The 13,109-nt window shown below is 37.7% G+C and overlaps 1 protein-coding gene across 1 annotated transcript; it reads right to left on the bottom strand.

Annotated features, from left to right (window-relative positions):
* Positions 1-1,001: 1,001 nt before the first annotated feature.
* LOC146393223 (putative gonadotropin-releasing hormone II receptor) lies at positions 1,002-5,760 on the bottom strand. The gene is made up of 4 exons (XM_084928072.1): positions 5,465-5,760; positions 4,326-4,933; positions 2,330-2,534; positions 1,002-1,800 (listed from the first exon to the last, which is right to left on the bottom strand). Exons 2-4 carry the CDS (start codon positions 4,872-4,874, stop codon positions 1,352-1,354), a joined length of 1,203 nt encoding a protein of 400 aa, XP_084784198.1. The 5' UTR covers positions 4,875-4,933; positions 5,465-5,760; the 3' UTR covers positions 1,002-1,351.
* Between the last annotated feature and the right edge of the window lie 7,349 nt (positions 5,761-13,109).

Raw genomic sequence — 13,109 nt, forward strand, 5'->3', positions numbered from 1 at the left:
TACATGAAATAATCTTAGTGATTACTGTAACAAATTTTAACATTATTTTTTACACAACATAGAATAATTTGAATAAGTTTATTAATTATATAATTAGTAGAAAAAAACTGTATGCTAATCATTAGATCCATTGCATTTTAATTATTGCCTTTATGAAATGGAGGCTTGTTAGGAAAGTCAATCAAATATATTTTCGTCTAATGAAACAAAATGCTAATGTTCAGTAAACATTTTCAGTGACAGATTTCTTTCTAAACTGATTTTTCCTTTTTTAAAAAAGTATCTTGACATATTTGATAAGCAGTCATTTTGAAACATTTCTTGGACCCACAGACAAGGAAAAAAATTTTTTTCCTGCCAATTTCTGACAATCTTAAGTTGAAACAGTTGATCCGTTTCATCAGCTTTTTCGTAGTCCAGCCAATTGAGCCAACTCATTCATGCAAAGGAACCTAACAATCTTCATTAAAAGTGCATGTAATAGTCCTGCATAGAAAACTAGTTTCAGCTGCTCCCTTATTCACAATGGGTCACCGCAGTGAGTAGCTTCACATGTCTCAGTTTTGCACTGGATCCCCTTTCTGATGCCGCCCAGAATCAACTCTGAATATTTTGCTCATTAGGCAAATATGAAAACCGCTACACAACGATACCATTATACATGATGTCCTAAATATATAATGTGAAAAATAATTCTAGCAGAAAAATAAAGGGACAAAACCTAATTGTTTTAAAATAGTCCTATAATAGTACTTTCTGGTAAGTTTCAGGCATCTGATATTAAAAGTCTGTCATAGCTATCATGCGTGTTACTTTCTTATAATGACAAGCGAAAATGTCATGTGACATACATAATGAAATCATCGTATTTCAGACCACGACTGACATTTGGTATGCATCTGTAGCTCTTTCTTTGGTTGTATCTGCACATGAAGGACTCTTCCGATTACTTTTAAGCTCCGACAAACCCTTTACATCAGAACTCAGGAAGCACTCTCCAGTAACCAATCAGCATCTTCTATCATTTATTCAATGTTGTATCCTTTAGCACGTCTTGGTGAATGTATAGCTCACATAGCAGGCTCAAAACCAGTTAAACATATCATGTAGCGGTAAACGTGTTTTACTAGGTAATGAAGATATGTAACCTTAAATTAATATGGACAACCTCAAGCATCACACAGGCTACACAGACACATGGACATAATTTGTCTACAAGTGATAGATAGATTGTGTCTTTAGACTTATTCTACACATGCATGTTGTAATTGTAAAAACCAATAAGTTCAGTAAACAAACAGCCCAAACAATGAAATGCCAATGTTGCCCCTCTCCCTGCGACTAAACACTGTCAGACGCTGTTGTCAGTGGATTTTGCCTCAGCCTGTTCAGAGCTGATGTCCTTTTCACCACTGGTCATGCCTCTTTTAGAGGGTAAGACAGATCCAGTACATTTCAAGGACTCCATTATTACTGCATTAGTCTCCAAGCTGGACATTACAGCGGCTTTGCGATAGCAGTTTCTCAGCCTCTTCTGGAAGCGTATGGTGAACAGGCCATATATGATGGGGTCCAGGCAGGCATTAAAAAGACCAAAGATGAATAGGATGTGGGTCAGAGAGTGAGAGACTTTTCCCTCCAGGTCATCTGGGAAGAACCAGTACCATAGACCCAACAGGTAGTACGGAGTCCAGCACACAATGAAGCAGATCACAATAACAATGCTCATTTTCAGAGTTCTCATTCTTGCTTTTGGGATGTTGTTCTTTGAGCAGCGGAGATGTGGCTCATTGGAGGGCACTATAGGAGAGAAAGGAACACATTTGGCAGATTTTTGTAAATAAATACATCAAGTATTTCTTTGAAGAAGTACATTTAGAACACACTTTTATCATTTCATTTATACGTTTTTGCTGTGAATCATGTTCTTTCTTTAACTGCAACAGTTTATACATCAGTCTATCCAGCACAACTAACATCACACAGACTTTGTACTGGGGAGACCAGCCAACGTCTGCTCCACTACATCGGACATTTGCATTCTCACATGCACATTTGTCAAATTTTCAGTGTTTTCTCACATTTACTCTGGTAGTAGAAAGATAATCTTTGCTGGTGGCGGAGATGTTAAGGTGACTGCATGGCAAGTGGGAGAGAGTGCTGATGGTTCAAAATAACAAGAATACGATGAAACAAGAAAAACATAACCTGAACAGAAGTTGGTGATACTGAAGTTAAATGTTGCGAGCACCTTTTAGTTTGAACATATTTTTTAGTTCTTGTAGTTTTGCCTATGTTTGGATCAACTACCATTTACTTGGACACTTACTGTTCTTTTTTGTCATCTGTTTGGAGATCTGAACAAAGATCCTGGTGTAGCAAATAATCATAATAACCAGCGGCAGCAGGAAGAGACAACAGAAGGTAAACATGTTGTAAGCGGTTTCTTGCCAGTGAGTAACGAAGCTTCCCCTGGTGGTGCACTGAGTGAAGTTTGCTGGATAGGTAATGGTCACATTATGGAAAATGAACATCTGTTGGATTAAAAATTCAAAACAAAATTAGAAATTTGCAGGCCGTAGCTGTCATCCAACATATTTTTTTATTTGACCGTTGGCTTGAAGATTAAAATATTATCCAAATGATTAGACCAAATGGACCAGTATGCCTCAGTCAGTAAGCGTGAAATGACAATTAGCAGTGTACCAGAGATATTTAGGTTTGGGGAGAGGATTGAAATGTGAATCAGTTTAAAAGTTCAGAAAACCCAAGCAGTGGTTATTATTACTTTAATATTTAAAAATACTGCACAGGGTTAAAGTACTTTAACCCTGTGTAGAAGCTAAACAACGATTCACTTTAAAGACATTACAAGAATGTAAGATTTACCACACAGTCCTCATCCTAAAAGTAGTTTCTCTTATATCAATAAAAGCAAAAAGCTATTCTGAAAATATGGGAAACAGTGTGTAAATTCAACCTACACATCCCTATAAAAACTAGGTACTTTTATTTCAAAGTATTTTATAGCTGCACATTGATCATTAGCTAGTAAGGCGTACTAGTACTTCTCTGCCTAAAAACACAGACGCCTGATGCACTTTTATAGCATTATATGAGTCATCAAGAGCACATTTAAGTGCCTATGCAGAGATGTTTTAAAATGGGTCAGCTTGGAGTGTAAAGTCAGCAACATGTTATTTTATCCACCAGCTTGTATAGTCTGATAGCAGCAGTTTTTATATCTGGTGGCAAAATAAACAGTTGCTTGCTATAAATGGGAAGACTGCTTTTGTCTATCTCTCTTTGTCACAGTTTCAAAAATTACTTGAGACTTTTACAGGGGTTGAATTTACATTAAGAATACCTAAATGATAATTATTGCCCCTTTGAAGTTGAAGTCTACAGATAATTAGTCATTTCATTTTTGAAAATTACTCATTTTTGTTCCAGCGCTATCAGTTAAAAATGTGAAATATCCAACTAGATCATTCCAGACAACACAATACAATATTTTCAAAGCTTACTTTAAGCCCCAAAACCAAAAGATATTGCACTTATATTCATATATGAGAAAGAAAAGCTGTCCATGTTTAAGAACATGTGAGCAGTAAATGTTTGGGAAAATAACTAATCAATAAAGCAAGTAACCCTTTCTTCTCTACAATTAATTATTATTTATGATCAGCACATTTACGAATTCTTGCACATTTCAAAATGTTTGCAATCCTGTGCAGAATCATCTAGCATGCTTGAAGAGAAGATGGGCTATATTTGTGTTTATCATTACACCACAATGAAAAAGTGTTACAGGCTGCACTCACTACCACGCTGTTTACAGGGTAAAATCCATACAGCCAGGGTAACAGGTCCTGATCTTTTAGAAATCTGAATGATAGAGCTATTAATCCCCAAGGTTTATGCCCCCCTAAAGCCCACAGCAGAAGTTCATGCATCAGTGTCTAGAAAATACCACATCTGATGTAAATACACCCTGGTACACAGAATGATTAATCATGTATTAATAATGTAAAAACACAATCTCATGTTCTCTTACATTTGTTTGCCCACAGTTTTACAGTTTTATAAGACTGAGACACAATATTCATCTTCATCTAAAGCCAGTTATAAAGCTGATCTATAGCCAGCCCACTGTGATAGATTATGGATCATTCAAGGAAGGTTGCACTTGCACAGGAAGTGCATGAGGAATCTGCAGAAGAAAAGGTCAGCACTAAAGTAACTACTGTGACTCAGACCTTCTCTGAATTACTTAAAAAATGGTCTGTCAAACTATAATCACGTGTCTTGGCTTCTGGTCTCACCTGTGGGATTGAGAGCAAGGCGCTCATGATCCAAGCCACCATTAGCATGACCCTGTTCCTTTTCCGGACCATAGCGATGCCCAGAGGGTTGAGGATAGCCGACTGTCTGTCCAGACTAATCACCACTGTGACAAAGGCACAGGAGTACATGGCCTGAAGCTTGAGGAACATGAGGAATCTGCAGGCCAGGTCGCCGGCCAGCCATTGAACTGTGATGTTCCACACTGCATCTACAGGCATCACGATGAAGGTAACTAAGAGATCAGCTGCAGTCAAGTTGATTATCAGGACTCTAACATGGGACTTACGCTTGTGCCCATTGGCAGCCCAAAGCACAGCCAAATTGCAAAAAGTGGATATGCCACACAGGATAAAGGTAACAATCACTCTGATCTTGGCTGCAGTGGAAAAAGTAGGCAGCTGCAGAGCACCGTCCACTGATGTCCAGTTACAGTGAGGATCTGGCCATTCACAGCTGGCGTTGAGGTCAAATCCTGATCTCTGCTGGTACATGACAGCTGCAGGATCACAGCAGGAGGAGCCGTTCATTTTCTGACCCTCACCAAGAACCCAGCATTTTGCTCAGCTACATGTGGAGGCTGCAGTTGCTAAAGTGAGATCAAGCATAAATATAATATACATGAGCTTATGCATGAAGTTGATGCACAAGATTTATCTGCATTGATTTGCATAACAGGACTAAAAATATTAGTTCTGTGATTAATACAGTCGGTGACAGAGAGGGAGCAATCTGCTGCGTAGAGCACATCTCTCGGATGTGCTCACTGAGGTGGAAAGACGCTGACTTCTTCTAACAACCCATCTTCTCTGAATAGAAGCAGCATCAACAACAACCAATCAAGATAATTACACCCCAATGGCATAAATTTTATGAGTCAAAAATACTTACTATACTAAGTTTATTATATTTATGAGACAAAGTTTAGCATCTGTCACTTGTGAAAAAAAATGCAACTTAGCTGTGGCTTTTATGCGTCTAATAATATGTGTGTCATTTAAAATGTAAATCAACAATTAGAAGTCGTAGTCAGCGTTAAAAACAGCACTGTGCCTGAAAACAAAAACAATTAAAAATACATTTATAAGTACTAAAGTACAATAAAATAAATAACCCTCACATTTTGGTGTTGCAGATCACTGTACTTTCCAGACGGTGACCAAATCGAAGCCCACTCGTTTTAGGGAAGTCCGAGATTCCGGTGCGGCTCCATGTCCCTGCAGCAGGCACAGTGCAGTGCTGAGCTTCTGAATAATAACTCTGAAGAATCACTGAAGAATATCAAACGTTCCCTCACAGTTTTATCTCCGTACCCCTTCTGAGGAGCTCATCTCGGTTTTTATTACTCCGGTGAGCGCGTCAGCCGCTCTGTGGGCGCGGCTACACCAGGGTCCCCGCATCCGATCCAGGGGCGTCAGTTTCAATGAAGCCCGAGCTCCGGCAAAGTTTCTAATTTTATCTCTGGCTGAATTAATTCGATGAGGCACTACAGCCCCTATTAGCATCGCTGTTATCCACAGCATGCCAAACCACCTCTTGTTAACGACGTGAGATTGTTAATATAACAAGCATAATGTTTTCTTGTTGAGCTGGTGAAGCTTTATTGTTTCATCCCCCTAAAGCTTAATGTTTACTGATTAACTTCTAAAAAGCAATTGTCTCTTTTGATGGCCTACACGGGTTTATTTGTTTGTTTCCTTTTGTTTTCTTTTTGTTTGTTGGTTTTTTTTATGTTCCCTGTCAGGTAAGAAGCCCACAAATCTATTCTAGTATTACGTAATTAGTCGATTACTAATTACGAAACTGGAAAATACTAAAAATTAAAACTTGACTTCAGTGTTGAGCTGCAGGCAAACACCTTACTGATGAGGTTGATTTCAGCATCTTGCTCCTGGATGCAGCAGGCCTACTGTAGCCCAATTTAGACTGTTAAAATACATATAAATTAGCTTTTAGATACCGTTTTCATCAAAGCATTCCTGTGCTGATGTAAAGCAGGAAAAGGTAGCACAAAACACCCAGTCAGCAATGTTTTGTAGCTAAAAAGTTGCTTTAACGTATGTACTAATCAGAGGGAATTTCTCACCCAAATGACTCAAGAGTTAAATATAAAAAAAATACCTTAAATAGTTTATTATATGTTTTAATCTATTTCCACAAGTAAAGCTAACTCAAAACTGGGTTTCATTTTCCTAAATTCCATAATCTACACATGGGTCCAAGCTTTTGTAGAGTTAGGTGATCAGCTAGAGTTTAGACAGTTGAGTATAATTTTTTGTAGTTTGAGTTATTTTGAATAAGGCACAAAATAATGGTTGAAGAAAACCTGCAAGCAAACACTGGAAATGAGTTTCTGTCATTTTAGGGTCAACAAAGTCAGAGTTATTTGCTAAACCTTCTTCCTGGAATAGGCCTCGGTGCACTTACATATAAATAAATCCACAGACTTCTACACTGCAAGATGCATGTTGTATGCTGTTTGACCAAAAAGCTAAGACAAAGACTAAACGGAGACTAAAAGAAAACTGAAGATAATATTCCACATGAATGTTACTAATGCACAATGCCTCCTGTTTGTAAATAACATTTAAATTTATAATAACGGATTATATGGCAGTGGGGAATAAATTTCCCTACAGTAGATGTCTATCTGAAAGTGCTGTAATTAGAATTAATTTATCTGAATTTCAGGAGCGGGTCCACACCTCCATACATACACATCTACTAGAAATGCTGTCAAAGTTAAAATGAGGATGTGGTCCCAGCTAGTTAACTTAGCTACACTAAAAATGTGTAAACCTTCCACTGTTATTTTTTCAGTGGCATGTGGCAACACTGTGCAGAGCAGTTACTTAAACTCTACTCCAAGAGAGGTCAAATATCTTGTTAATAGTGTGACATCCTCACTGCTTACGACCCTGCATACTTTGGCTCTTCTAAAAAAAGAAGGAAACAAATCAGAAATTCCTGAAAATGCTGCAGTGAGAGAACTGACAATGACTAGAAAGTGAGACCACATTTCTCTCATATTGGCTTCTATTCTTTGGCTCACTATTAAATCAAGAAGGAAATTTAAAATCCTTTTCCTCACTTTCAAGGTCTTGAATAATCAGGCACAATCTTATCTTCAAAACTGCATATTACCATTAAGCATATAGTTCAGACCCTGAACCCTTTCTCAGTAACACTGCAATAGGCTTAGGTTGTTCAGAGTTTCCCACGGTGCCCTAAATGATTCTTCGTCATTCATCTCTTTTCGCTCTCTATGTGTGAATACACCATTTTGCATTTAATCAATGTTATCATTAAACTCTGCTCCATTAGTGTGTCTTTTGTCTTGTCTCGGTCCTTTCGTCTCCAAAAGGTCATCATGGCAGATGGCTCCCCTTTCCTTGAGGCTGGATTTTCTGGGCATTTCTTCCTGTTAAAAGGGAGTTTTTCCTTCATACTGTCAGCAAATGCTTGCTCACAGTAACCAACAAGCTACATTTAGTTTCTTTTACCGGCGATCGGGTAAACTGACATATTTAGAGTGCAAAAGGTGTTGTGACTGTTTCTAGATTGAGAGCAGTAACTGCCTTTAGCCCTGTCATTAGCATTAGAAAGCGCCTTCATTTTTACAAAAAAGTTGAGTAAAGTTCTCCTCAGTATCAGCAAAAACATCAATACACATATTTCCCAAAATGCTGATCCATTTTTTAATAGAAATGTCAGCCTGTCAGTGTAGTGTTTCCACTGCAGAGAGATGACAAAAATACTATATAGTATACATTTATTTACTACATATACCCTCTAGCTAGAAGTCTTTTTTGCTTCACTCATAGCTGGCTTCTTCCTCGCACGACAGTTTCTCAGCACATTAATTTGAGAACAAACACATCCCGCAGGCTCGCAAAATGTATATGTCTTTTCTTTTTTTCTTTATTTTAACCTCCTAGGACCTGGCGTCCACATAGACATCACATTTTGGGTTATTTAGACTAAAATACTCAATTTTGCTCTACATGGGCCTGATATCCACTTACAAGGACATTATACTGCTACTGTTCTATCAAAATTTTAAACCAATATCCTCATATGTGGCTCTTATTTTTCTTAAAAACAAAATAAGGGAACGAAAAAAAATCTGGTCATTCTTTGTTTTTACATTCATCGGGCCCCAATATGCCCAAATATCAAAGAGAAATAAAAAATGCATGCTGTGGAAGAGTTCGGGTCTTAGGAGGTTAAGTATAGCTACTATGAAAAAGGCCTTAATTTGTGCTCTTTTTATGAAGTAATAAAAGCACTCAAGAATACATTCAGTGTCAAATCTTGGGGGGAAGTGCCTTCTTTTTGATACTGCTTGAAGATTTAGCAGCAGAATGGCTTTGCAAAATTGAAAATCTGCAATTTGACCAAAAGCATTGCATGTAAAAAATATCTGACTCCTTTGCATTGAGCAAAAAGTGATGGAAATGATGATGAGACAGAATGAAATCGTGGGAAAGCTGTTTAAGCCTGTTTTCCTTTTTTCCACTTTGCGACGATTGTTTTAACAATACGATAAGGCATCTGGTTTTAACAGAGGAGAGAAAAGCATCGATTTATCCCCTTACGACCACTGGAAGTTGCACCTGAGCAGAAAATGTGAGCTATAATAAGATGCACTTCAGTTGTAAAGACCTGTAGAAGCAGATGTTAATTTATATATGAAGACATGAACTCTGAATTATTTGCCGCAGCTTTACTAAGCGCCAGAAAGGAACATAGTTTTCCTATAAAAAACATTTATGAAAATACCAGCTGTTCTGTCTTCTACCAGAGAGAAAGTCAAATAAAAGATTCAGTTAGAAGCATGTCTGTTCATGCAGGGGAAATCAAATAATTACTGAAAGGCTGGATGATACATTTTAATTATTGGTGCTGTTTTGAACAAAAAAGCACAGGAAAAGAAAGACTTAATGTCACGATATCCCTGACTTTCTAATAATTTGCAGCGGAGGATTATCCATTTTTCAAAGCAACGGAGAAGCTGATTGGTGCTTGCTGTTGGCTTATGTTGACACACTCTGGGCTACTGTCCAAACAGGCCACAATCTTTTCACCTCCACAGAAATTAAACTCATTTTCACTTTAATCCACAGTGACCTTTGTGCTTGTACTGAACTCAAGTATTATCACAAGTTAGATTAAGTCCTTTCTGGAAAGAAGTCATTGAAATCTTGGCTGGTAAAAACGGTTTTGCTTGGTAAAACTTTTCTGTATCTCCATGACTATGTCTGCTGTGACACAGATAGGTGTTATCTCCAGAAATATATAGAGAAAACTGAGGTCTTACACTGATCGGCTTCATAATTGTGGTCAGAATTAAAGTTTGTCAATGGAAGAGTCAGATTCAGCCAGAATATAAAGAATGGGATGAATGGATGACAGGTGAATCCTAGGCAGCTCATTCATTGCTTCATTATGAATCCCTCCACTTCAGCAATCCACAACATGTAATTGCACCTGCTGCTTTCACAACCCTGAGACAACTCTCCTTAAACAGGTGTGCATACTCAAAAACTTCACTACTTGAAAAATCAAACTTTCTGCTAAATAAACTTTCAAGCACCATTGTGTATACCAAGTATCTGGAAAAATAGTGTGTATCTAGGAAAGCTGAAGTATTCCCAGTTTGCAGTTTGTTGGAATGCCAAGGCTTGCATTTGCTTTAAACACTTCATATTTGATACAGTCCTCTCAAATTCTGCTCTGGGTTGGACAGAACTGCATCAAACAGTTTCTGCAGATTTGTCATCTGGACATTTATGCTGTCAATCTCCAATTATCCCACATCCCAAAGGTATTTTATTGGATTCCGATCTCTCAACTGGGGAGGTCACTGAAATCCACTGAACTCATTTTCATGTTTATGAAACTAGCTTGAGAAGATTTTTGCTTTGATGTGGTTCATTTTTATGGTAAGTAGCCACTAGAGGATGCTGAAAACTGTGGCCATAAGGGGACGCACATGCAAGAACAATTCTCAAGGAGGATTTGGCTTTAAAATCTTTATAAAATGGCATTTAGGCACCCAAAGCGAAAAGAAAACACTCTCCACAGAATTACATCACAGTTGGCAACCTGGACATAACATAAGACAGGCTGGCTTCATGCATTAAAGCTGTTCACACCAAATATTCACACCAAATACAAAGCCAACCATGTCAGCCTCAGATTTCTGTTCTGAGCTGACAGGAGTGCAATGTGACATCGTTTTCTGCTGTTGTTGCCCATCCCCCCTCAAGGTCAGACGTGTTGTGCTTTCTGATACACTGAGACTTTGTTTTCCTACTTATCACAGCTGTGAAGACCAGTTACCTGACTTATCATAGCTTTTCTGTCAGTGCAAACAAGGCCAACTGTAGTCTTTTGACCTCTCTCATCAGCAATTTAATTTTTCCTACCAACAGAATTGCCAAACATAGGATTTTTTTCCAGTAATCTACTGCTGCTATAAAATAAGATACTAAAATGATACAAAAAATAAACATCGGCATATGAGCATCTTTCCTTCAGTACCATCATTTTCTTTACCTGAAGGTCACCTAAATCAAACTGTTTTATTGAGTGATGTAGTTAACTTGAAGAATAGACATGAGCCTTGATTAAATGCTGAGTTGGCAGCATACACCATGTAAAAAGATTTTCTTCACACTGCAGTGTAATCACATTGAAGATAAGGCTTGCCAGGAGAAGACAGCCAACTAAGTGAAACTGCAGCTTCACAGCTCATCGTAACGTACACTAATTAGAGACGGTCTTTAGTTCGTAGCTCAGCTGACATTTTACTACTATGTGTTATGAAGCCAGTGATTTACAGTAGCTGTAGATTATTCTTGTATTCATAATGTAATGATGGGGAAACAAGTGTTGCAGTGTTACCTCTGAGACTTCAAGATAATCCACATATTATCCATAAGACAAAATGGATAATCAAATTATTTAACAAATGGCAGGAAATAGCAGAAAAATGTTCTAACCATGCCAGTGCCAGTACAATAATCAGATATACACTATACCAAATAACCAAAACATAATCTGATTGCGTTTAAGGTGTTATTAGCTGAGGAGGAGCAATCAGACTGATACTAGTACATGTATGCAGTATTATACTCCAAACCAATAGGATGACACTCTTGGGTTCCTCAGATCTGAGGTCCCTTTCTTTAAGGTTCTCAAGAGAATAATGCGTCATTTCCATTTCTCCCACAAAAGTATAAAAGAAAGTTGTGCTTGAGCCCCAGAGACCAGGGTCTACAGGGTCTTGGGGAGTAACTTTCAAGTTAATGGTCTCTCAAGACAAGTGGAAGCATGAAAAGACTTAATCAGTGCAAGGAGTGCTTACCATGAAGGTCTTTAAACTGTGGTGGAAACAAACAACCAATGGGCTAAAAGAACCTTAACAAAACTCCTGACAGTAAAAGTTACAGATACTAAAAATATAAAAATGTGGCTTTGTTGTTTGTGATGCAGGATCTTTGATCTTTGAAGTGATGGTACTAAAACCAACCAGTTAACATTTAATGAATAAATTAACAAAATACAGTAGTACCTACAGAATAGCTTCTTTGAACTGAAGTGAACAAAACAATCAATAAGCAAATATTTGATTTCATATGCTAGCTAAATGTAAAGGATGGTGGGTATAGCAGCAGAAGAGGAGCCAAGGGCCGAACACTACAAACTACAGACTGATTATCCTTTTGTTCACCCAACACAACCATTTGTAAAGTCCAATACAAAGCTAACAACGTTCTCATTTAAACTCAAGTAGCACCAATTCATTTATTTAACCAGTTAACCAAGTTAGAAGCACAAGGTGGAGCCTATCCTCCGTCCTCAAGTGTACTTAATGCTCTCAGCCTGGCCACCTCTATAAAATTGTCTTGGTCTGTCACTGCACACTGAGTAAACTCTCCTTTTATAGTCCTGCTCTTCAATTTTATTATAGAAGTATTTTAATGCTTTGGTAATATTAATTTAAGAAGCTGTCGTCCTAACTAATCACTCTTGAATTCAAAATTTACCAACAGAAATAAAAATTCCAGATAAAAAAAAAAAATGAATAAAATATATAAGACTTTGTACGGTTGTCTACTTTTGCCCTATTAAATATCAGACCATTTCTGCAGGGCTGTTTTACCAAACCCCAGGACAACCCCTGCAGGATATGTATGTTTCAGTAAGAAGTCTTAAGCAGAACAGAATAATAGCATGAGTGGCTTTCAGAGATGTTGTCCTGCATTACAACATAACCCAGATGCAATGTAAATTTGCATCTATTTTATGCTTCCTCACTCTGTGACCTTATTTAAATATCCTCCTTATCTTTATTCAGTAATTTTATTTCAGCCGTGTTTCTGATTATTTAACAAACTGCAGTTTAAGCTGTCCTATTTAACCTAATTTAAATGACATGCTTCAACTAGCCCGCCTTCATAGCTCACATATGCTGTCCATATCATATTATCTCCAAGCCAGGGAGAAAGCTTTATGCCATCCATTCCAATTACCACTCAGACAATGACAGCAAAATAATTAACATGCCCGTTTGAACATAAGCTGTGGTCTACAGACCTCAGTGGACATTATGTAAAAATTCTCAGGAATATGGAATATTGTCTGTAGTGTGGCTTTTTTCTGCAGGCAGCAGCAGGTCCAGAAAGTTGTGTTTCAATCAAGCTGAGCAAGAATCATGTGAGGTTGGCAAACTCAAAATTAATCTATGAAGATGATGC

The sequence above is a fragment of the Perissodus microlepis genome, chromosome 1, assembly GCF_051167445.1.
Source record: "Perissodus microlepis isolate ML-2025 ecotype Zambia chromosome 1, ASM5116744v1, whole genome shotgun sequence".
Lineage (NCBI taxonomy): Eukaryota > Metazoa > Chordata > Actinopteri > Cichliformes > Cichlidae > Perissodus > Perissodus microlepis.

Excerpts from the sequence above, each read along its gene's own strand:
- LOC146393223 (XM_084928072.1), bottom strand. The coding sequence starts at position 4,874 with ATGAACGGCTCCTCCTGCTGTGATCCTGCAGCTGTCATGTACCAGCAG. Across the intron at positions 2,535-4,325 it reads CCTTGCTCTCAATCCCACAG|ATGTTCATTTTCCATAATGT; the intron begins GTGAGACCAGAA and ends TTAATCCAACAG. Across the intron at positions 1,801-2,329 it reads ACAGATGACAAAAAAGAACA|TGCCCTCCAATGAGCCACAT; the intron begins GTAAGTGTCCAA and ends TCTCTCCTATAG.